The following is a 27,367-nucleotide window of genomic DNA, read 5'->3' on the forward strand; positions in this document are numbered from 1 at the left end:
AAACTGTGCAGAGAAAGCTTGGGTGAATGTCAAATAAAAAAATAAAAAACACACAAGCTATCAGGCAGTTCCCAGGACACATTACTGAGAGTAATTTCTAATGTAGAGTGTAATGAGACGCTGAGTGATAAAGAATACTAAAGTAATATAATCTTTGCTTTTCTATTTGCAAATCAGCATTTGATAAAACAATGTTAAAAGCCAAGTTGGGAAAAAAATCTTGTATTGCACTTTTTTTTGTGTAGGATTTACTTGAAACAATTTTCACTCAGAAATTGCTAGTACATTTCACAAATCATTGCAAAGAAACAAATAACACATTGAATTAAAACATGAAATTTAAGTACTGTAGAAAGACAGAAATAGGATTTTCTTGAAAACACAATTCACTAATCTCTGTTTTATTTACAACTTCGAAAAATAGTTTTTTTTACAGCGTATGCTAACGATACAAATAAATCAGACAGAGTGAACCTACATGACTATGAAAATGTGAAAATGTCTCAGCCTGTTTTTGTTCCAAGTGATAAAACTGCAAATGAGTTTTATAAACTGACTTTAGGTTCTCTCGCACATCACAAACACGTGACTGCAAAGCATCATATTTCAGAATATTGCTTAAGCAAAATGTTAAGAATAATCTGAAAGGAGTACAGAGATATCAAAACTGTCACAATGCAATACATCAATCATAAAAGAGCTTACGGTGAAAAGTCATGTTAGATTGTTGTTGTTTTAGTGTAGCAAGTTTAATCTTGCCACATCTTCTGAAAAAATTGCAAAAGCATTAATATTTGATTTGCTCAGCAACAACTGAGAATGGAGAATCACAGTGGATGGACTGTCTGTTCCAGAGAGGGAGTAACGCAAATCACATAAGATATCTGCAAGGTTTTGATTTATATCAATGAGCAAAAGATGGAACAGGCCAGTGACCTCTCAGACACAAGTAAACCCTACAAGAGGAGTTACAACTACTTCTATTTCCCATTTACCACAAATCAGAATATATAAACTCACCTAAAGGATTATTAGGAACACCTGTTCAATTTCTCATTAATACAATTGTCTAATCAACCAATCACATGGCAGTTGCTTCAATGCATTTAGGGGTGTGGTCCTGGTCAAGACAATCTCCTGAACTCCAAACTGAATGTCAGAATGGGAAAGAAAGGTGATTTAAGCAATTTTGAGCGTGGCATGGTTGTTGGTGCCAGACGGGCCGGTCTGAGTATTTCACAATCTGCTCAGTTACTGGGATTTTCACGCACAACCATTTCTAGGGTTTACAAAGAATGGTGTGAAAAGGGAAAAACATCCAGTATGCGGCAGTTCTGTGGGCGAAAATGCCTTGTTGAAGCTAGAGGTCAGAGGAGAATGGGCCGACTTATTCAAGCTGATAGAAGAGCAACTTTGACTGAAATAACCACTCGTTACAACCGAGGTATGCAGCAAAGCATTTGTGAAGCCACAACACGCACAACCTTGAGGCGGATGGGCTACAACAGCAGAAGACCCCACCGGGTACCACTCATCTCCACTACAAATAGGAAAAAAAGGCTACAATTTGCAAGAGCTCACCAAAATTGTACAGTTGAAGACTGGAAAAATTTTGCCTGGTCTGATGAGTCTCAATTTCTGTTGAGACATTCAGATGGTAGAGTCAGAATTTGGCGTAAACAGAATGAGAACATGGATCCATCATGCCTTGTTACCACTGTACAGGCTGGTGGTGGTGGTGTAATGGTGTGGGGGATGTTTTCTTGGCACACTGTAGGCCCCTTAGTGCCAATTGGGCATCGTTTAAATGCCACGGCCTACCTGAGCATTGTTTCTGACCATGTCCATCCCTTTATGGCCACCATGTACCCATCCTCTGATGGCTACTTCCAGCAGGATAATGCACCATGTCACAAAGCTGGAATCATTTCAAATTGGTTTCTTGAACATGACAATGAGTTCACTGTACTAAAATGGCCCCCACAGTCACCAGATCTCAACCCAATAGAGCATCTTTGGGATGTGGTGGAACGGGAGCTTCGTGCCCTGGATGTGCATCCCACAAATCTCCATCAACTGCAAGATGCTATTCTATCAATATGGGCCAACATTTCTAAAGAATGCTTTCAGCACCTTGTTGAATCAATGCCACATAGAATTAAGGCAGTTCTGAAGGCGAAAGGGGGTCAAACACAGTATTAGTATGGTGTTCCTAATAATCCTTTAGGTGAGTGTATTTAGTTCAGTCATAAACTCTAAAGGGTGCAGACTAATACGTCCTTTACATGCAGCATGCAAGCAATCATTACTGCATGGCACAAGATGATTGGCCTCTGCTGATCCTGCAGCCAATAAGATTGCTTGCTCAACATTTAAATAGTCTTGTTCATTGTTTGCTGTTAGCTAGTCCTGCATTGTGCTATGAGAGTTAGGGCCCTATTTTAATGATCTAAGCACATGGTCTAAAGCGCAGGGCGCAAGTTCACTTAGGGCCTGTCCGAATCCACTTTTGCTAGTTTAACGACGGGAAAAATGGTCGGCGCGCCTGGTGCATGGTCTAAAAGGGTTGTCCCTATTCTCTTAATGAGTAATGGGTGTGTTTTGGGATTTACGTGTGTTAAACCAATCAGAGTCTCATCTCCCATTCCCTTTAAATGCCAGTTGCACTCGCGCCATGGCGGATTTGCTATTTACATGACGGAATTTGTTAGTGGAAAGACCGAACGCGTCTCCAGAGCGCAAATGGAACTGCTCGTGCGCAAGCAGATCATCTACGGGACAAGCCGGATTCCACCATATCTTTATGTACACAATAATAATCTTTTACATTGTAATCCTTTTATTTTAAATATTTGGCATGTTTGTGTGCTGCTGTGTGTTTAATAAGCAGAGTGTACGCGCGCTGTGGACCCGCCTATAGGCGCACATTACTAACGCGCTATTTCTATTTACAAAGAAAAACTATTAAAAAGCATAATACTGTAAACAGTGCTGAGTATTCACGTCATCTCATATGAACTTGGCCCAAAGTAGACTTCTTACGTCAGCGAGTTCTGACCTTGCATGTGATCATACCGGTAATCTTCATTCCGCATTCACACAGAGCACATTACCGGTAAATTACTGGTAATGTTACAACTCCCCTTACCGGTAAATTGCCGGAACCAATTTACCGGTATTTTTTAAAAGGTCCTGTTCACACACGATCTATTACCAGTAATTTACCAGTAATTTACCAGTAAAGACTGTATCTGTGAAAGGGGCTATTGTCACCAAAACACAACCATATGTTGCCACACTTTTCTAAGACCTGTGTTTGGTGGGGAAAAGACCTGTCTATAAATATACAACTTCACTGTCCCTGAAACCCTAGAGAATGAACCTTTCGCAAGTATAAAAATGTAATGTCTGAATAGGAAAGATCCTCATGTCCATACCAAACATCTGGAAAATGCAGAATTCCTATTGTGACTACAGTATATATCATTTTATGACCGTGATACTGCAGTATCGTTACTTGTGCATTCATTTATTCAAGAATTCATGAAATTATGTTTTTACTGTAATACCAAGCAGTGATGTTAACAATCTGTGAAATATTTTTTATATATATATATAAAATCTGAAATTTAAATCTGAAATTAGCTCAGAAAAAGAATGTTTTGAACTAGGATTGTCAGTAAAACTGCTTATTGGACCTGTTAAGTAATAACTAGAACAGTTCAGATCATTAGTGTGCAAATCATTAGAAGCATTACCTTAAACTTGCACCCATAAGACAGTGACTGGTGGAGCATTACAGAGACAGTATGGCCTGCCCTTGCTCCTGTGCTAATTTTATAATACGAGTACCCTAAGGCTCACAAATGAGAGCTGTGCACTCCACAAAGAATAACATCAATGACAGCTCACATCCCATGACAATAGAGTCCCTTTTAGAATGTTTGCTAAAATACATAATTTAACAGCAGAGTGGCATCATCACATCACTTATTGATAATCTCTATATATTAATTTATTAATGATAGTGAATTCTGATTTGCTGCCTTAGAAATGTTGGTTGGGACCACATATTGGGGTATACAAATTATTACACTGATGAGCCAAAACATTATGACCAGTCACAGGTGAAGCAAATATTGTTGATCATCTCCAAACAAGGCCACATATTAAGGCCTGGGCAGATTAGATGGTAAGCAAACAATCAGTTCTCGTAATCAACATGTTGAATGCTGGAGAAATGGGCATCTTCGCCTTGACTGGGTCAGATTATCTCTAAGCCAATGTTTTGGCTTATATCATATTATTTTATTTTATATTATATTATATTATATTACAAAAAAAATAACAATTCTTAAAAATCATTTGTCTGGAGTGTGTGCATGGGATGTGAACAGCACAGCAGCTTGATGTTTGTATGAACCCAATTAGCAATAAATCTATTTGAAATGTGTTTTTTTTTTTAAACACAAATATTCATACTGTATGGAGAGGACACACCTACACAACCTAGACTTAACTTTACTGCCTATGGTGGTGACTCAGGTTTGATAAAGGCACCCTCTCCCAGCATATCTGCCTCATCCAAAGATTCATGCCTGAAAAAGTATGAACAAATATCATGCCTCAAATCTCAAAGTGGGTGGACTTGGAATAGAATAGGGAAAAATATAAGAAATACTTGCTTATTTCACACCGTCTAACGATTAAATTGTGCTGAGGGCAGGAGTACAGTTCCCAGCATGTCCTGGGGCATGAATAAATCATGCTAACATACTGCTTTACTGTTCACTTTTTACTGTTTATTACAATATTTAGACTGGTTACAATTAAAGGTTCTTTATTGGCATCGATGGTTCAATGAAGAATGTTTTCTTTCATTACACAAAAGGTTCTTTATAGAAAAATAAATAGGTTCTTTTTTTTTTGAGAAACCCAAAATAGTTCTTCAATGGCATCACTGTGAAAGCAAACTTTTATTTTTAAGACTCTATGTATTATTAAAATTGTCTTCACACTAAAAAGAAATAGGTTCTTTTTTTTTTTGAGGAGCCCAAAATAGTTCTTCAATGGCATCACTGCGAAAGCAAACTTTTATTTTTAAGAGTGTATGGGCCAGATTTACTAACAGCTTGCACCAGAGTAATCCCTCTTTTGGCATTAAAAAACAACTGTAAGGATTTACTGAAGACACGCACTGAAAAATTAGCGCTAAAAAGTCATGGGCACAGTTATTTTTGCGGCTGACCTTATTGCATATGCATTTGTTGGAGTTTCCCTTTCAGACGCAAATTTTATGGGAGGAGAGTATTAAAATGAATCATGCACTGTGATTAACTATGGTTTGCGCTAGTCAATTTAGAGGTAATTGTGCACATTATAGTACGTCTTAAACCAGACGCTACCTGGTAGATTGTGTTGGTCATAATGGAAATGATGATGTTCATTAATTTGCGTGTCGCCAGCAGATCACGCGGAGAACTGCGCTTTTTTAGAATTGCGCTTTCGTGCTAATTTGCCCTGTTTAGTAAATCTGGCCCTATGTTTTTTTGTTACATAAGTTACTGTATGTTTCATGTGTTGTTAACTGAATCTATGTTCTTAAATATTTGATTGTTGAGTCTCAACCTCATTGTGATTTGTGCACTTTATGTAAAAGAGGTTCCCCCAAAAATTAAAAACTCACCGTCATGTTGCATGAAACCTGTATGATTTTATTTCTTATGCAGTACAAAAAAAGAAGATATTTTGAAGAATGTCTCAGCATTTATACAATTTAAATAAATAGGGCCCAGTAATGCTTTAGACGCTATATTCACTTTTTACACAGTTATTCACAGTCATAATAAATTCATAAAGGTTTGGAACATGAGGGTACGTAAATGATGACCGAATTTTTTTTTTCTTTTTGGGTGAACTAGTCTTTAAAATACCCTGCAGATTAAAACAAATACTTGAGTTCAAGTGCCATTATGAAGAGTGTTGTTCCACAAAATTACTGACCCAGGCAAAAATTACATGAAGTACAAACAGAAAACACCACTAACGAACCATCAACCTTCCCACTGTCTACAACAGTTTCAATTCAGCACAATCATATCAAAATGTTCCTGTTCGAAATAATATAAGCTAACTGTGTGAAGCGACTGTTGTGTATTTGCTAGAAACACTATGCTGAAATCCCTAGTGCTGTAATGTTGATAAGGAAGATCACCATTGTGAGAAGCTTTCAACCATCTGTCACTTTGACAGTCGGGTCAGGGGGCGTCCACTTAAGACTTCATCCTCCAGCTTGCTTCAGAGAAGGACCCTCATTTCAATTAATAACATGTTGTAGTGCTTTGTTTGATACCCATCAGTGGTGCTGGTACTTGTTCAGGGCTTTTACATTTTACAGCAGTTAGAGATATACAATTCTCTAATATACAATTGTTTATTTACTAGAGGTAGTTTTTTTTGTGGCCACTTTCCTTGTGTGTGGGTGCTTGTTACTCTATTTGATTTAATCAAACCAGAGGTTTAATAAACTGAATAAGAAAGGACAGGCAATTAAGCTTCTCTGGTAGCCAAACACCTCAGGTTATGATCAATGAGTTTACTAATAAGAGTGATATTGAATTCTTGACTTAGGATTCTCTGATTGACAGCTCTTTTTCCTCTCTTTTAATAAAGTACAAACAAATAACTCCTACACTGGCATTAACATTATTTTTACGGTCATAAAAGTGTTTCCTGGGGATGAACATAATTGGTTGTTTATAAATAAAACCTAGAAATACCATTAAACTGCTTGGATGTGTCACTGGAGAGATCAGGGTAAACAACCTGTTTTTCATTGTACATATTGCTCATTGTGACAACACAGAGATATTGGAAACCACATTAAATAATCTGAAAAAGTAGATTATCCATATTTTTGTTTGAATCAATCTACTTTGTTATAATGGCTATACCTTAACATTTACTAGAGAAGGTTTGCTTTCAGCTTTCCCAAATGTGAGATAGATAGATAGATAGATTGTGGATGGATGGTGGATGGATGGATGGATGGATGGATGGATGGATGGATGGATGGATGGATGGATGGATGGATCTTTTGCCACAAGATGATGAATAAGCTCATTACTTCTATTAATTACTCACTTAATATTCATCAAGCCAACAACAACAATAAAAATGTAAGTGTCATCAGTTGGTATTCAAATAATTTGTTGACATCAATACATTGTCAATCAATCTACCACTGCTTATGTATTTTTAAAACACTATCAGAATGCAACAGCTTACAGCTTCACACTACACCGATAAGTCAGACTTTTTTTTTTTTTCAGTGCATCAAAAAAGTGACAACCTTTCACATGTGGTTAGAGTGAACAGGCTCTGCCACAATGTTGTGTTTTTCCTTCAAAAACAAAAGAGGAAAAATGCTACCTTAGAAATGTCTAGGTTTTTTTTCCAAGTAGAAACCATGGCTTCTGGCTTGGCTAAAGTCTGCCACCCTTCATTTGCTTTGGCTGAGTTGAAATGGCTTTTCTTTGGGGGATAGATAAATCACCACACATCTCCAGGTGTGCACAGGCACACAGCAACAGTCGCCATTTGAATCAGTGCTACAGAGGAGTTGGGGCACGCAAGAGCGTTCTGCCATCACTGTGACAGTGTTTGTGACAGGTTGTCTCAACAGTTCTTCATTATGGGGAAGCTGAACTCATGATCAAAAGTAAAATACATGACTGGCGGCAATCAGTACCAAAAAAGATGTGCTTTGCCAGACATCAATACAATCATGACCTTAAAATATATAATGTTGCTATATGGAAATGTACTAATTTCCTGTTCTTACAAGGAGATTGTTCATGTCTGAGCTTAATGCAAATGTGAATAAAAAGTGGAAGAACCAAAACAAAGTGTGCCACATAGCTGAGAAAATATAAATGTATTTGAATGGCTAAATTAAGAGAGAGGGAGGGGGTAAAGCAGCACTCTGGGTTGACAGATGGTATGACACATTTAATTCTCAAGTGGAAGGACTTCAAGTGGAAAAAAAGGACTAAGAAATGAGGTCCAGAGATTCTCTTGTGTCTTTTAGACATGATTCTAACACAGTTCACAGATCGGAAAGTCAAAAGTCAACACTTGCAGCATTCAATATTGCTAACGAAATTAATAACTTGCGTACCTTCTGACAAATATGTGGCTTGTTTGTTATTAACAGTTGACAGTGAGATGTTGATGTTGATGTCAGTAAGAGTAACGGCATCCTATTATTAACTACTTTTATCCACAAGCAATTATTACATTTCAGTCTTTGTTTCCTCAAGAAAATTAAGGGTTATCAACAGGTTTATTAAACCACAAGTATTTTTATAATTTAGCCCAACACCAAACATTTCAGCCAACAATGGAAAGACTAAACGAATAAATGAGCAACGCTTAGTTCCTCTTTACACACATATGGAGGTTTATGAAGTTCTCATCCACTATATTTCCTATTTCACCTTTTGATTGGTGGAATAAAGTGTCAATCAGACATGCAATCCCTCTATCCATTCATACATACATATACATTTATTTATTAGAGCTGCACGGTTAATCATTAAAAGTTCGCAATGTCGATTTAAACACCCATGTTCTTATTTCTAAATGACAACAATTTGCCCAGATCTCTATTTAACCTTTGACAAGTACGATCACAGTGAAACATTCAAATCTGCGTTGCTAATTCAAATATCACATAAGTACTGGAATAAAGGTTTATGGTTCAGATATAAACACTGATGTCTATGGTAGCGATCAAAGTAGAGTAAATCACCTATTGAAAGTAACTTGACAATTCAAATAAAGATTGTAACAATTACATCGCTACGCCAGTAAGTACTGTAGCAAGAAGTGACTGTTTAAAAATGGCTGTGCCTGAAAGCTTAAAAATTTTGCCTTCAGACGATGCGTTCCAACTAAGGTATGAAGGCATCGAATTTTTAAAGGCAGCATAGATGTATCCTTCGCTACCTTTGATATCCCACAATCCTGTGTTCCATTCTATGAAACTAAACTATAAAGATGGCGTTTGACTGAAGTTGCGGTTGATGGTCAGTTTGTGTGTAAATGTATGTTTTTGACCAGTGTTTTCCACTTTTGATGTCATTTCTAGCAAGAAATTACTATTGTAGTAATTAAATATTCGCATATCTATCACCAAAGCTCTCTCTATTTTGTTGTAGATCTTTAAACCATTATGCTGACTCAAAAGCCTATCCAAAATCAGTTTTGTGAGGTACCTTTGAGCGCTAACACTGCCTACAAAAGTCATTGCCTGATAGAGCAGTGAGGCAACAAGTCAAGTGGCATTCAGAAGCAGCCAATGTATTTGTCATTGAACCATTCATTCAAGAAATTTGTAAAAAAAAAAAAAATTAAAAAAAAAAGATTCATCCAGTAATGAAGCAAGTCTTTCTGGGTGAGTCATTGAATCAATCATTAAAAAAAGAATTCATTCTAATTAATGTGATCCTTTTTAAATAGACTGCCCCAATAGTGATCTTTATTTTATACAAAAAAAATGGTGATTCTCAATTTATCCAGAATTGTGCATCTATCTATCTATCTATCTATCTATCTATCTATCTATCTATCTATCTATCTATCTATCTATCTATCTATCTATCTAGCTATCTATCTAGCTATCTATCTAGCTATCTATCCCTATTCCCAACATGCATTTATGCATATTTAGCATAAAACAAGGGAGATTCTGCACATGAATGACTCTTTATTCAAGAGGTTTATTCATGCATCAAACTTCCCTATAATGATCTATACAGATCGACGGAGTTTTGACGTCATCAGTAAGTGTTGTTTTGCAGCTTTGTTCCAAACGTTCTTTTGGAAAGAGGTTCTGGAGCCAAAGGACACGCGCACAGGCCACTGTCTCATGCTACTCAAAACGTTCCCTGCTGCGTCTGGTACCACGCGCAGAGCAAAGGCGAAAACGAAGGAGAGACATAGGCTACTTTACTCCAATTCCCCCTGCAGGAATAACGACTGCCTGTTCACCCACGTTTATATAACTTCCCAGAATAAGCATTAGAGGAAAAGTAAGAAAACAATGATGCTACTGTAAGTGCATGTGGGCGTCCACAAATGAGTGTGTGTGACTGAGACAGAGAGGAAGGGGGGATGAAAAAGCAGGGATGAGCGAGAATCACTGAAAGAGAGGGGATAGAGAATTGAGTCGAAGTAAATGTTTATTTGTTGATGAACTACTTATCTAAATAGGCCACCAAAACTGATTGCATAGACGAGACTGCATGCTGATTGCATTACCAGACAGATCGCATCTCACCACGGATTCCCAAAACAACTCCAGCAGAAAAAAATAATAATTAGCTGTGCAAACACAGCCAGATTAATAACAATATTTATATTTCAATAAAAAGTAAAGACGAAAACTTAAAGCTGTTACTAATTTGAAACTGGAATGCTTGAAGTTTAACCTTCTAATCACATCATTGATTACACAAATTAACAATCGTGTATTTGCAAGACGATCCAAAAAGCATGTAATTTGAAAAGGAACAACATGAAACATACACTTCTCATAATGTAAATAAATTATATAATCATTGACTTACTTCAAGACAGCACTGTCTCCCTGTCTGACAGTGATGTTGTCCTTTAAATAAGAGTCTCCGCTTCTCGCTGGCACTCCTGCGGGCACAAGGAACAGCAGTCTTAGAGCCACAATAACCAGGCATTTCCACTGCAGCTCAAAATAACCAGTTATGCCCATTTTTCGTCAGAAAACTCAGAAACTTCCGTCCGCACAGAAGAACCGTATAACTGAAGGAGCGTAAATGCAATCCCCTCGGAACGCAGCGTTCACTTCGTATTCCGTCCGTTAAATATCTCCAAAAGTACGAGTATTACTTAGTGTTACTGACAGAAAATCCACTCAAATGCTCATAAATATTCCTTTAAAGTTTTCAGCGTTCGGGTGAAACGTTTTTTCAAGCGTTTTTCAGACACACAGAGGTGCTATACCGAGTCTTCAGAGGCAGCACATATGTTGCTCGCGCTCTCAGGGAGATGCGCGCGCTCTTAAAGATGCTTCAGCCTCGTTCTGATCCTTGTCGTTTTCAAAATCACTTTAATAGGACCCGCACAAACTGATCGCAACTGCGAGTGGATGTTCAGTGCGTAAACAGCTCCGGGGTTGACTGTGTGTGTGCTGTGTGGGAAAAGGCAGAAACACCCCTGGAAACAGAGAGAACGCGCTCGACGCGCGGTCTGTGGTGCTCTCGCGCTCGGATAGGTGAGGAAACTGACTGCACATCAGTTCCTGTCTCTCCCTAACTAGAGCTGAACTCGGGTGAACGCATGCGGAGAAGACAGACAGTGCACGGCACGCGCTGAGGTCAACACAGAGCATGAGGAAAATATTTACTTTATCTATCTATCTATCTATCTATCTATCTATCTATCTATCTATCTATCTATCTATCTATCTATCTATCTATCTATCATAATGGTATTGACGTACAATTTAAAAAACGTACCGTTTTTTTTAAGCAGCATTTCCTTACATTAAAGATATATAGGCTAGTCCTGATATATAACTACCAAACATCCTGTGCTTTTTCAAATTATTCATGTTATATATTTCATATAGGCCTATACCACACACCATAGGCTACTAAATTGTTTTTTAGCTGGTTTAGATGGTCAGAAAGCCTGTCTCCCACCAAGACAACATGAAAAGTGTCCCTCCAAAACCCCTGTAAAACCAGCAAACAGACCAGCCTGGCTTTTTTAGAACTGATAACCACCTTAGGCTGCTTTAAGATGTTTATATATATATATTTCTTTTTTTTTTTTTATCGGCAGATTAGTACTGCATACAACATCAGCCAAAAATTTTAATCATGTTTTAATATGTGATTGTGCAATCAGACCTATGGTAAACATCATTTTCAGCAACATTTCAACATTTCAATTGTTAAAGACATCATATTTAGCCTTATTTGCATATTTCCATTACACTTCATTCATAAGAGATTACAGTGATCAGTATCCAAATATGTTTATGTGGTGTGCGATTTATCCTGGATTATCATTCTCATGTTCATCACAGTCTTTCACTAATCCTAAATGAATCACTCCACCTAAACTAGTTTATGTTTACATTGATGGTAGATTCATTACAGCAAAATAAACGGGGAGAGAAAGGGTTAAAGGGGGTTTATTGGTGGAAAAGAGTTATTTGACCATTCAACAGAGATCGTTGCATTAAAATGATGATGATGATGAACATGCCAAGTGAAAGTGTGGCATGTGATAAGATTTAATTAAAATATATATATCTTCCTTCTGATGTTAACTGGTGCTCGAAAAGCTTGTTTGATTCAACTGGTTTTAATTAAAACCCGGCTGACCTAAGCAAATTGTAGATCAGTTTAGCTAATTAGTACTGTGAATCCATGCCTCAGTGTAATGTGTTGAAAATGATACCCTTGATTTAATGATAATTCTGGGAAGGGGGAAAACAACAGAAGTCTACTGATCCTTAACACCTGAACTGATTGATTTAGCAAAAATGTGGAAAATCCAACCATAAGAATATTCGTATCCCCATTGTAGACGCAATGCACCAATTATCTTTCTTTGTTTAATTGTTTTTCTGTTTTTTGTTTTTCTGGAGGAAGCTCAGTTGTGTTCAATCCCATATAGCTTTGGGTGGGCTGATGAAAGAATGTTTCATTTCACTGTTTTTGTTCTGAATGGGTCATGATGAGTTCATATCTACGTTATAACTGTATAGTTAGCATTTCAATGCAGGTCAATTGATGATCTTACGCCATTATGTGCATATTCAGCTGTAAGCAAAAGGTCTTGCACAGTGACTATTTCTACACAGTTATTTTTGCTCAGTGAACACCACTAATATAAACAGACATAAATATCACCATGAAGGAATGGAAACAGAAAGAAGCCACAGAAAGAAACAAATGTGAATCTACTGTTGTCTTACAGAGACAGATATGGCACGAAGTGGGTCACGTAGGCTGTTTGCGATATAACTACAGTCACTTTTGATTAACTCCTGTCTGCCTTGTGCTGGGGTTCTGTTAGTTGCAAAGGCTGCAATTATTTAGAATTACCTATCCATCTATATTTATCCAGCTATCCATCTGCCAATCCAAATTACTGACCATTTTCTTTTTCTTCTTGCCAAAATGGCCAGCAACCCTTTAAATAATGTAACACAATTTGGAACGTAGTAAATTGCCACATTAATATAGAATATACAGTCACATGTGCGTGTATTTATAGTCATTTTACAGTCATTATAGTTTGAATATGGCTGATCCAATCAGAATTTACATTGTGAATTTTATTTAGTTTCCTATATATATTTTAAATGCCAATCAACTGGATAAACATAGTACCACATCTTGCAGTTGTGACTTAAAAATTACTGTTAAATAGTAGTAATAACCCAGCTATGTGAGAATGGAACTATTTCAAAGTATATTAGTGTGGTATGACACCTCTAGTCTAAATGCACTCTGGCATATCATATCTTGCTCATTATCTCTTAATTTCTTATCAAATGGCAAGATACTTATATATGTGCACTGCAAATGTCCATATTTAACCTCAAGGTCGAAAGCAATTTGGGCCAGAAAACTAGGACATTAACATACTATTTCAACAACTAAATCTCTGGCAACTGCAGACTTTGCGATCATATCGGAGTCAGTAACTGTGTTAGAGGAGGCTGCCACTGTCTTCAAGGTAAACACATTTCGCTTTAGCTTTTCAATCAAAAATGTTACTCCGGTTGAGCCATTCCTGCTGGATAACATTAATTCAGCTAGATGCATTGGAATGAGGGCTAAAATCACTTCAGTTTGAGAGAAGCTATGTTGAAAATGTCAATTATTATTCCGCATGGTTATGCAAATTATGTTGAGGGAGACGACGAGTTAATACAGCTGGTATAGCTGGAAAAATCCAACGCTCAATCACCGGTTGGCATTTAGAGTCACTCAAAACTATTCAAGCGCGCTCACTTTCGTACTGTCACCTGATGTTCAATGTCCCCGTCTGCAGTGTCTAACGTTAAACTATCAATTTGTCAAATGCAGACTCAATAAAAGTGACTTCCGCACATATTTGTGCGTCTATCACTGAAATAGTGTGTATGTTTTGCAATCACTGGTCCCTTAACTTAATTTTCGACATGCCCCAGTATAAGAGGAGAAAAATAGCTCTTTAACTTTCTTTTTAAACAATAGGCTAAACCTAGAGCTGTTGCAGACGAACTGAACAAATTAGCATAGTTTAGATTTTATACTCTGTTATTATTAAACTGTGTGTGGAACTATAGTTAAAATGAAACACACTACAAATCTGATAAAATTCCTTTCAATCTGTGCGTAAATGGTGGGATTTTTTATTGAGTCTTTCGGCACGGTACGTAAGTGGTGACAAGTGACTGTCTTTATGATTGAGTCATGGACTCTTTCATTCAACTGATGGGTTCAAAACACGGATACAAGCGTACACGGATTCATACAAGGAACAAAACAAGTGTCTGTCTACATGAGCGAGTCAATAAATCATTCACTTAACTTATTTGTTCCAAAACAATGATCTATGCAGGAATAGAACAATGTTTGGACTGTTTATGACTTTGAGTCTTTGAAACACTCAAACAATTCATTCAAAAACACTGATTCATTCAGTGACAGTACTGTTTGTTGGGTATGAAATTAAATAATTATACACAATTATTATTAGTAGTAGTATAAGTAGTATTATAAATATAATTTTGGATCAGACTCTGCTGGCAAAAAAAGAATGTGATAGAGCTCATAATAAAATGAGAATCAACATTGGCTTGATTTTTCAGAGATGGCGAGAACTGAAGGATTTGAAATGTTGTAAAAGCGATGCATTTTTATTACTCGACAGAGTAAGGTACGTTTTTTGAACAAATAAATTGTCATATAGCTTTCTAACAAAGTTCATTGTAAAGCATTATCTATTGTGAAGACTCATTTCATTATGGTTGTTGTAGCACTGTGCTGGGATTTGTTTTCAAGGAAGTACCATGTATAGTAAAGGGTATCGCAGGTTTTCAGCTATAGTGAGCTTGAGATCCTTTCTATCTAAACTGCTTATATCTCATAAGCCTAGTGAATGTTTTATGATCAGTAGGATAATCTGTCTCTCTTTTTAGTTATGAGAAAGAACCAGAGCCAAAGAACAACCAAACAATGTTCTTCTGCAAAATGCATGCAGTTTCGTTTTTTAACCGCTGGATGGCAAAAAGTTACCTTTAATAAAATTGTTTAGAATGTCTCTATTAAAGGTTATTTGTTGAGTAGCAATGAAAAACAACACTAACAAAGGTCAGCTTGAACTGGCAAAAAGTGAACCTGTAATAATACAGACGCAACACAACAGTAGGATCTATTCTTGACATGGCATTTCTTCCATGTTCAGTTTAAAAAAAAAAAAAAAAATCCCTTCAAAAATATCTGGCTAAAGAATAATCCCCCAGTTGACCTTTCAGGACCAAAACTGAAGCAAAGCTCACAAAATCTATTCATTAGTGTCACAAAGTCTGAGACATGCGACACAGACTGATTCTGAACTCCTTGATCCCAGAGTGCACCATTCATGCTTGTCACACTCCACAAGTTTGTCTGTCACCATTCAGACAAGTTAAATCGAAGGATTTAAAGGAATAGTTTATTCAAAAATGAATATATTTCCATCATTTTCTCACTCTCATTGTCGTTCCAACCCCATATGATTTTATTTCTTTAATATACCACTAAAGGAGATATTTGACAGATTGTGTAATATAGGATGTGAATCATATTTTATGCTGCTTTTATAGCACTTTTTGTTAACAGCCTTTATTCACCATTCACTTTCATTAGGGCTTTTCACACCCTGGGTCATTCTAAACCCCGAATGAACAGAATCCTAAGTCATCTTGCATCACATTTCATCATACCTGTCATTATTTACCCGGGTTAACAATTAATCCTGGGTATTCATATACTGACAAGTCACACTGTACATTTCTAAACCCTGGGTTAACGGTCTTATTTGCATATCATGTTTTTCCTGAATGGATTTTTCAAACTATAAAAGCAAGAATTAAACTCTAATTGATGCATTAGCAGTCACCATTTGACATTTTTGAAAATGTTTGGCATTGCAATACAGGGTTTCATAACCTCAGGTTAAATTACAAGTGTGCAACGTTTCTCTACCTTGGATTAAAAGCGGGGTTTAGAACGACAATAACCCAGGGTTAAGAGCAGTGTGAAAAGCCCTATTATGGGAAAAAGCAGCTTTGACATTCTGCTAAACATCTGCTTTTATGTTCCACAGACTGTCAAATGGGTTTGGAACAACATGAGGGTGAGTAAATGATGAAATAATTCATATTGAACCATATTCCATTGAATATTCATCATGATGTTGAGAAAACTCCTAAACAGATGTCTTTAGACAATAAGACAGCAGTGACACGTACATTTGCATGAATGAATTGTGTGATTTACAGTGCTCTGGTTTTCTAATCCAGACTGTGATTCATTACAGAAGCTCTTCGGCTGACCCCTCAACAGGCCACATGCACTAAAGAACCTCTCTAAAACCTTATTCCTTTGACCTCAAAGTCCCTGACTCAAGGTTATGTTTAAAGGATGCGCAACACTACCATTATCTTCAGTCTGGAAAATCTGTTTGAACAGAACGAAGCGCTCTCCTCTCCCAGAGGAGAGCTGCTAACCTTGCAGTGAACTGAGGAGGTCTCCTCTCCTGTGATAACTTCTGCTAAACTAACCATGAGTGTTGTGTCCTTGGGAATAAATTTCACTTTGTTGCACTGAAAGAGGTGCTATTGTACGACTTGTTCGAAGGTTGCTTCTTCTCATTTCAAATGACAAAGCGATGAGAAAACGTCAAATCAAAGACATTACAAAGAGGTTTAATGTATGTTCACAGTTGCACTTGATCTTGAATGTTTAATTGCTTTGAATACATTTCATGCCTAAGCTACAGTTTCCTTAAGGCAAGAAACAGATCGTACAGATGTACTGCTGTCATGTCTTTTAGTTTTTAAACACCCAAATGAGTGAGAAATGAACATATTATGGAGATTCTCCCTCATTTCCTCTAACTGCAAACCTCTGCAATACAAGAAAGTTTTTTTTTTTTGTTTTTTTTTTTAGAAATATTGTTGACACCCACAAAGCAGCCTGTGCAGCAAAACAATGGCATCTTGTTTGCTGTTTTGCAAATATTCCCCCCTGAAGTTCCTCCATTTGAGACATGGAATTGTTTGCTGAAATATATAATGAGACCTCTTATATTTCTGGTAACATGTTGTTTTGAATGCCAATGCTAACAAACAAAAGGCAATCTTTCTTTGCTGGCACACCTGTCTCCATCACCATTTTGTAATAATAAAGGATAGAGCTGTGAATAATAAAAACGATTATAAAAAATGTGACTGGCTATACATAAAATATTAAAAAAAGGCAGCATTGGACAAATATACATTGTTTGCGATGCTGATTTATGCGATGGAATCAATTTGCTTGACTCTTTGGTAGGCACAATCTGCACTGTGTAGAATTAATTTTCACTCAGAAATTGCAAGTAAATTTCACAGTTAATTACAAACAAACAGTAAGAAACACATTGAATTAACTGTGAAATGTTCAAGTAGAACGACTGATATTCTTTTTCTTGTCAAATATACTCCAGTAGGCTAGTCTTCCTTTACATCTTTGAAAAATCTTTCTTTTTTTTTTTTACAGTGTTGTTGGCACAAAGTTTTAATGGGTTTTAAAGGGGCATCCTTTCCTGCAGTGCTACAGCGCAGTAATGAACTCCTCTGTGCGGTTTCACAAAATGTTAGTAAATTACAGGGCAATTGGTGCTACTATTGCATCCATCCAGCCAGGAGACACATGCATTTCTGTTGTTCAAAAATAGCAGCCTCCACTATCACTCACGCAGTCTGCTGTAGTCAGTTAGGAATTAATTTGAGTCCTGACCCTGAAGCAACTGGACTGGATATGATGACAAATCTCATACAGGGAGTGGCTCATGGCCTGCACATTTTTATCTGTCACACAGTTGTGTCGGGATAACAGGCAGAAGCACCATGGGGGTATGTAACCGTTTTAACTTCGTTTTATTAATCAGCAAACATCGAGAAAACGGTTGCAAAGTTCTCCAGCAAATTCATCAATGATAAATTGAAGCTAAACAAGTGGCAATGGCATGTCAGCGATACATGAAGTGAGATATTAAATGTATTGTAGCATTGTAATATTGTATCCCTCACAGAGTTGTTTTTTTCCTTTGTTGTTTTTAATAGCTCACACCTAGCTCACAAGGCATACAAAGATAAAGGTCGACAGTGCTACGATTTTGATGAGAAAAACATTTTACAAGATCAGGAAAAACTACAGCTATGTTTGTGTTGATTGACCAAGATGACTTTACATTTGGTATTTGGAAGGACGTGAAAATGATAACTGCGTCGGGCTGAAACTGGCAAAAAACACTTGCAGCATTACGCCAGGTGTATGATAGGGCCATAAGTGATAAGTGAATGTAAGTTAGGGTGAAGCGCTCTACTAAAGTGACTAATTGTCTGATAATGGAAATGTTTGTGTGTACTTAGTTACAGTACATCCACCCCTCTGTCTGCCCGTTAAATGATTGTTGTGACCCACACATTTTAAGATGGGGCCACACTAAAAGACTTTTAAAATCTTTTAAGATTTTCAAAATGTGAGAGACCACAAACATGACGATAAGAAATCATGGATTTTAAAGGGAAGAAAAATGTTTAGATGAAGCCGTGGAGACGGTGTGAACATAGACTTGAACATATATGTTACAGCGGAAGCTGGAGGTGAGTCTTCCGTCAGTTCGCTTTCTGATTTTGTATTGTTTCGTTTCACATGATAATCTCCAGACCGTGCGTGCGTTTTTCCTCAGTGTTCCCCCCACACAACAGGATATCTGATCGTAAATATTTAACATGTTGAATATTTACGTTTTGGGATCGGGACGGGTCCGACCTTCCTCCGAGCAGATTCAGTCACTCTTAACACACACACACACACCACAGAAAAATCTGATAAGATAATCTGTAGAACCATTAAAATATTCTGGACTTTACCTAGGATTGTCGGAAGGGGAAACATCGGTCCATAATTGCCCCGAATATCTTGTAATGTGTGCCCAGTTTATAATGACTTTTATGACTTTTTTAAGAAATGCACCATCAAAACTTGATCTAGGATGGCTCAAGTACTTTTTTGTGGTGTGGTGCTCACATTAAGCCATCAAAATGAGTTTATCAATGTTTTATGAGAAGGATTTCACACAGAGGATAAAATATGATGACACTTCGAGTGACACAATGACCTGCAGTTTGCCACAGATAAGGAAAATAATTTAATTTCCAACTAAATAATGCAATGGACACAAATATATTTAAAATAGTAAAAAAAAAAAAAAAAAAAAAAAAAAAAATGCTGATATTAATTCACCTGCTGTTGTCCAGACAGACTAGATAGATAGATAGATAGATAGATAGATAGATAGATAGATAGATAGATAGATAGATAGATAGATAGATAGATAGATAGATAGATAGATAGATAGATAGATAGATAGATAGATAGATAGATAGATAGATAGATAGATAGATAGATAGATAGATAGATTTAATTCCCCAGGAAAAACAAGGAAAACTAAAATTTAAAAAAGAGAAGCAGGACAAGATAAATTGATGTGAGCACAGCTGTCCCTTACAGAAAACAATAGCCATAACTAGAGCCATAACTAGATCCAGCCCTGGCCATTTAGCTCTGTTGGTATATCTCAACATCCTTTATGATTGATGGAGGTTTGCAACCAAGACGCAATATGTTGGCTTTATTGTGAAACCATGAAACAGGTGTTAAGATGAAAAGAGAGTCTAAATAAAAAGTCAATAAACCCAGCCTTTGGGAGATGCAGTGCAGAATGGCCGTTTGCAGTTCGATACAAGAGGTATTGTAAACTAAAACTAAATGGAAAACCACTGATTTATAAATATAAACTTTGCAAGTAACTTTGCAATTACATGTTAACTAACTCTGGTATACCGTAGTAGACTGTTAGGTGATAGGGTCAAGTTGACATACAGTAGTTGCAGAGTCACTTATAGTCAGTAGAATGTCTGTTGGGGGAGCATCAAAATAGAGTGTTAGCAGATATTAAGCAGACAGTCTACTAATACACTAATGAGAGTTAGTTGGCGTGTACAGTAGCTGCAAAGTTACTAAGAGTTTGTAAAATGTGTAAAGTGGACCATTGAAATACTAATTAATGCAGATGCAGTGCAAATGTATAAAGTAAAATTGTAATGTACAATGCAAATTAAAAAAAACAAAATAAAACAAAACTATTAAAAACCAACACTAAACCGGTTATCTACAGAAATATTTAATAATTGTTAGTCTTTCATTACTTCATGGAATAATCTGACCTGTGTGTCTGCATGCGAGAACACATCCCACCTGCAGATGGTGATATGGAGTGTGATGCCAGTAAAATTGTTGGCAAAATGAACACAAATAAAATTGCACATTAGGGCCTTAAAATTAGCACAATCAATCCAGATCTTTCTGTCATCAGTGCATGAAAGCTATGAAGTTACAGAAGCATTTTGCTAATAGATTGTCATTGTGATTCCTCTGCACATATTGGGTTCTCAGCTGCCACCTCATCAAACGTACCTGAAGGCCATCTCAATTTGAAGGATCCTTGGAAGGCAGCCTTCTTTTCGTGTCCTTCATTCGGCCTGTTTGGAAGGACGCAATGGGTGTATCCTTCGCGGCCTTAAAGGGGTCATGACATGAGAAACGAACCATTTATTTAATCAAGCTCTAAATACAGCTCGTTCTAGATCCTTTGAACTTAGTGACGTCACGGTACGAAGTGACGTCCCAGTCGTTTGCATATGACCGCCTCCAGCGCAAGACAACTACGCCTCATTTGACATCATCGCATGCGTTGACGTGCAGCGAGTGGGTCTGTTTACAAAATGACTGCAATGCCACGCAGATGTGCAGCTCAGCTCCTGGCTGTGGACAAACAACAAGTCAGGGAAAGCAGTTGGATGCAGTTTATTTGCAGCATATGCAGCCCGCCAAAGCCTTATTTGTTCGGTGAGTGATGTAGATGAGTGTGACAGGGCGCATGTTACTGAAAGAACGACAAAAGAGAGAGTAAGAGCCCTGGCCGCGCGCGCGCCTTCAAACTGTCTTGCTCTCCCTCTCTATCTCTCTCCCTCGCGCAAATGAATCGAAATCAATTGAGAATTAACACGATGGTAAAAGATCGGAAGACCGACGTTTCACGTGGCGGAGCATTGTGTAGCCTACATGTGATACAAAATGATTAAATAATTTATGCATAAGCAGCACTGACGTTAGCCAATCATAACAATGGGCGTTAACACTGAACTCTTAAAGGGGAAACAGCTCCAAAACAGACTGTTTGAATCAGAGGGGGAGAAACAGGGTGGGAAAAGGTCATAAATCACTACATTTGTAAAGTTTTTTTGTACAAAAAACTATAGTAATACTATAATTGCACATAAGGGAACATAATAATAAAAAAAACATGTCATGACCCCTTAAAATTCACCTGAAGTTTGAATAGTATTTTCGTGCGGTGACTGCGGGGCGGAAACATTTATGACATAGCGATGCGCACTTCCTATACGATCTCATTCTACTAGCGTTTAATACTGAGGAGGACTCTAGCCAACAAGCCTCCAAAGGACTGGACTAGGAAGGACACCGCCTCGGGATACAGCCTTCTGTTTGAGAAGCACCCACAGACTCCCTCAAGGCTTATTTTAGGTGTATATATAAACTCTGTAATGCTCTGTTGATTCATCTGATTCTTCTAAAATTAAAACTAAAAACAAAAACATAAAACAAGAATATAGAAAACAAAATAGAGCTAGGCCCCCCAAAAAACATTGATTGTAAACAAAATATATAAAAATACATTTAAAAATAGCAGTAAAATAAAATTATGAAAATGCTTAAATACAGTAATCTTGAGGGTTATAAGTGCACTCACTTTATCTAAACATCCATTTCCCAGATAAAACATATGCCCAGGATTGTCAGTATAATCCCTTTTCCCCAATTTAAATCAAAATGAACTGCTGAATTCATTTAGAAGCCAAGCTGCTATGTAACCGACTCTGATTAAATCTGGTTTAGCTGTCATTATAGATTAAAACTCAGTTAGCTGTATATTATTCCTCATAGTCATGGCAACATTTCACGTTCTTTGCTCTTTAAGCTATATAATGTCTAATTAGTGCAAAATATACAAGTTACAACCAACCCACATGTATTTCTGTATTTGTACTGTACTGTAGGTGTCTAATTACCCAAACTGCTGAGGTGACTTTTCAAATTAGTCCTCGTTGGCTATAATTGGACTCCTTGTGCTAAGCAGTAATTATGAGCTGATATCATGCATTTTAATGCAGGAGATTCAAAGCAATTTTTGTTTTGCATGATACAGAATTGACTTACTATTCCTGAGAGGACAGTTTCAATGAAGTGATTAAGATTCCTTGTACTGTATGTTAACTGATTATTCTCTCTGACCTTGTCTCATTAGTGAACACAATTGAATTTGAAATAGTTTGTTTACGGATTACGCAGCATGTTTAGGAAAAAGATGGAAAGGTTGATTTTTGGACCCTGATTTCTTGACAATTTGGCAGACAATCACTTACCCATACCCAGGGTTGGATTGTGTTGATATTATGTGATATCAGAATTGTCCACAAACATTGTGTCTAACCCAGAGACAAGTCATTTTATGTGACACATCAAAATATGTGGAAAATAATGTGTTTTTTGAACAATCAAGCATGAAAGCATTTTCTAGTACACCCCAAAACAAAATCAAGACCTTGTAATAATAGGACCCGTTTAAAACTATAATTATAATAATTAAATCATGTTAATAATCATAAATAAACTTAATTTAAATATGTCTGTTTCTCACAAAAAGCTATCGTATGGCTTCAGAAGTCTTGGAATATAGTGCATAAGGCACATGGATCGCTTTTATGAAAACTTTGTTGCTTTTTTGTCTCATTGGAGCTTGGCAGCCCTCATTTACTTTCATTATATTGAAAAGAATAACCAGGATATTCAACTTTTGTGTTGTAAGTCATATGATTTTTGACAAATGTGAGTATAGATTGACGACATTTTCATCTTTGAGTTAACTATTCCTTTAAATATATTGTAAATGCTTGGCATAGAAAGGCGGAACAGTGATCTTTCAATGAACCATACAAAGCTTATCTCAAATGAACCATATTAAATTAAATAATGAGACAAACATATCCTTAGACTGTTTTGGACTCCTGTTTCTTGTTCTATTGTTCAGTGGAGATTAGAGGTATAGAAAATAACCTGTTGAAAGGAACTCTGAGCTCAACAACGCAATATTCTCCGGAAAAGTGACTTTCATTTATATTAGGCTTGACAAATTGGAAAGCGCTTGACAGGCTCCCTTGATCTTCATTGACTTTCATCAAAGGTTGCAGACCGTAGTGAAAGACTGGGGATTACTTTGGAGTGTTTGGAGGCTTTGGTCGTAAATTAGTCATGGCTTAGAAGGCAACGATTCTTCCACCGATTTTAAAGCTCACTTGGTCTACATCCATACAACATTAAGGAGCTCTAAGACAATACATCATGCATAAGCATTGTTCGTAGACTGTGGAGTGCATGCTATGCTTGAACAAAATGAACGGAGAAGGATATGAAGAAAGCTGCAAATGGTGATAAAATATGTTTTAAAGGAGCATTCAGGGGTAAATATTATGTAGGTCAAAAATGGAAATTCAATATATATTATAAAGTTTTCATCAGAGTTGGAGCGCAAGTTGTACGCTTTGTAGCTTTGATGTACACAATAATGAAATGCTAAATGTACTGTACCCACCCTTTTAGACTTTCTTGGGTTGGGGAAAAGCAGAAAAAAATAACATATTGATAAAAATCACTGTACTCTTCCAGCGTGAGTGATGTTGTTTTCGCACGGAGCAGAAATGCACTATTGATCAGTAACCCCACTACATTTACCATCATTTTTCTACCTCGGCACACTGCAGACAGAAATCACTCCCGCTTCCAGGGCCACTTAACTTGCCCTTTTGAGGGAGAAAGGGATAAGTAAACAGCATGTGCTGTATGGGCCGAGCTCGCCCGATCCAAGAAGACGTAATGGAGTGTGTTTGACCAGTAGTGCATGGAATTGGTTCCTTTTTTCATTAGCAGGATACGAAATCTGTAACTACAAAACAGGCAGTGAGTGAACATAAACAACGAATGCATGATAATGGGAGTATATAAGTAAGTGGATTTACAAAGAAAGAAGTCAGGATGCATTGGTTCATATCTTTGAAGAAAAATTTCTTCGAATCATGTTTACACCGAGCACATAAGGCCTCTACACCTTACTCCTGATTTCTCTCGACATGGGGGCAGGAGAGGTGTCAGACAAAAATTGGGAAACGTAAAGTAACTTCAATATTTTGAAATTTAAAAAAAGTATTCTTCGAACTTCGATCAAAAATCTCACTTGTACTTTTATATACAAGTAATAGGTGGAGGAGCGGAAGGAGCGGAAGGATAAAGGAGGAGCGACGACAGTGAAGATCGAGAGAGGAACAGGCCTAATTTTACGTTGTGTTTTGTTTCTGTGGCCAGCAGTCGTCCGTGAGGGGCTGCTGGCTTTACTTTCATTTTTGTATTTGTTTATTTATTAAAATCATTGAACGTTCGCCAGTTCCTGCCTCCTTCTTCCCATAACAACGAACCCCGTTACAATCTTTAAAACAACATAAATTTACATAAAACGCAAAATTGTGTTTGCTTTTAAGACTCATTTTCAGAGTATCTATTTATAAATTTATATTCAAACAATTTCTAATATTTAATTAAAATAAATATTCTTGAAAATGTTTTGTTTGTTTTAAACATGATTAAATTTCACAGAATTATGCTTAAAAAATATATATATAATAAATTAAGTATATAAAATATATATATTAATGTATAATTTTGAATAAAAACATCTGCTTAAACCGTCAATGTAAAGGTAAAATATATTATCAGTTTTGATAAATGCCTATATATATATATATATATATATATTGAATATTATGAATATTTGTGTTTTTTAAGGATACTTAGAAATCCTTAAAAGAAGTCAACATACTGACTAAGAAAATAATTTTGAAGAAAGCACTTTGTTCAATAGGAAAATAATATGCAACAACACATACTGTACAAACTGCAAATGCAGAGGTTCAGAACTAAAATCACTACGGTATCCATATAATTCCTTCATAAAGAATATTTCCTTTTGAAATATCACACTAATTTTGGCAGTTGTACTTTGTTCTGAGACTTTCTGGACGCATATGGGTAGCTGAAAATGAGGAGGTGAAGCTATTTCACCCCAAACTTAATGCAATATCACACTTCTGGTCTACTTCCCTCACTCGGCCATGGAAATGCCTCTCATTTCCACTTCTTTAAAGCTGTGGCGTCCTCAAGGCAGAACACAGCCCCTCTGCTCCAGCACGTCACCCAGATTAATAAGCAAAAGCTGTCCTCACTGGAGCATGGGCCGCAGATGCCACAGGAAGAGCAGATACAGACCTTATCATGAAAAAATAATCCCTGGCTAAACCACGGAAGGAACCCTGTAGGATTGCACCTCCACTGCAGACAGCTGGTGAGATTACCAGAGAGACTGGGGATCTTTTGCAGAGCCATCTAGTCCAATCACACCAGGCAGGTTTGATGCAACGGCGGGACAAAAGAAGATGCTTCATTTGAGTTTCTCCCACAAGCAAGCTAGTATCTTGGCGTTGGGCTGGAACACAATCTACAGATCGTCCATGTGTGATTTCTGCTGAGTCATGATTAAGAGACCAGCTTTTGACGTTTAGAGATAGACCCCTTGTTCAGGCATTCACTGGGGGCTTATCGTAAGGCTCAATATGATGCCATATGTGTATTGGCTTAAGGAAGTGCGTTAATGTATCTTATTCTGTTTATTGCTCACTAGACCAAGTCGCTCTTTACCAACCGCCACTTTTATTTATCCTGCAGGGCATTTTCCGAGTTTAAAAGTTGTTTGTAGTGAAGGGTTTTACATTTGAATTGGAATGGTGGTGTCAGAGCAAATAGAGTTATCCTCATATAACTTCTTTTTTTTTTTTCAAAACTGTGTGTGGAAAACAGACGTAGTCACTGTCATCAGCAATCCACAGGAACACTTTCTCCACCCCCATTCAAATTTAGATTCTGTCCCATTATGACACTCGAAGACTTTGAAGAAATTTCATTTTAAGATGAGACTCCAGCACACTTTCATGAGAATACATTTTTGATGACTGCTGCCACAAAACACTGAGATCTAAAAGAATAATAGACACAAAAGCTCTCATAAGGAAAGGTAATTGAGAATACTGCTAATGAACCATCTCTGTGCCTGTGCCAAATTTCTAATGGAAACCATTCAATAAAAAAAGAAATCAAATGCTACGGAAAATAAAAGGTAATATAATGTATAAAAGTTGTGCCAATAAAATACTCTTTAGAAAATTAACTATATTAACAAAAGTTGTTTGTTTCAGTTAAATGTGACACAATAACAGTGACCTCAGATAGTATTTGGACATGTAAAAAATTATGAATTTCACTGCATTAAAATAACCAAGCTGCATTTATTTTAATATCACAAGCACATTATGCTAAAAAAAAAATGTTTTAAAAACTTTCTTTATCTGTGCATATTTTGGTCTTAAACCGTTGATTTGATTTTAAGATTTTTGCATAATAAAATTAATTGCAAACAGCTCAGTAGTCAGTGGAGAAAAGCTCTCTTTATTTGCAGATGCCATTTGGTTTAATAATTTGCTTCTAGTGCAATGAAATTCATAAATTGTTAAGTAATTTGTAACTTAAATTGTGCCTTTTGCTTTACAATTTGCATCTAATTAAAGTCCTACAAAAAAAGTCTGTGACAATAAAGATTAGCAGAACTAAACATTTTATTTTAGATATTACACATTTCTGATACAAGGAAGAGTATGTCATTTTCAATGAGTCTGTAAAACAGCTGGCCTTCCTTTTTCATTTCATTTCACTGTCAATGAGGCTTTTGGAGATGAATACCAGATGAATAAAAAAATCTGACTTCTGAA

General features: G+C 36.7%; 1 protein-coding gene across 2 annotated transcripts in view; it reads right to left on the reverse strand.

Annotated features, from left to right (window-relative positions):
* opcml (opioid binding protein/cell adhesion molecule-like) overlaps nt 1-27,367 on the reverse strand; it is a 179,606-nt gene that overhangs the window by 102,541 nt on the left and 49,698 nt on the right. Inside the window, exon 2 of one of the 2 annotated variants that reach the window (XM_056240190.1) lies at nt 10,632-10,707. In XM_056240190.1, the coding sequence (XP_056096165.1) occupies nt 10,632-10,707 (76 nt within the window). Of the gene's footprint in view, nt 1-10,631; nt 11,380-27,367 lie in introns of those variants that run through there. The other variant, XM_056240189.1, reaches the window with a different exon arrangement.

Source organism: Rhinichthys klamathensis, unplaced genomic scaffold, assembly GCF_029890125.1.
Source record: "Rhinichthys klamathensis goyatoka isolate OS25496 unplaced genomic scaffold, OSU_Roscu_1.1 h1tg000585l_1, whole genome shotgun sequence".
NCBI lineage: Eukaryota > Metazoa > Chordata > Actinopteri > Cypriniformes > Leuciscidae > Rhinichthys > Rhinichthys klamathensis.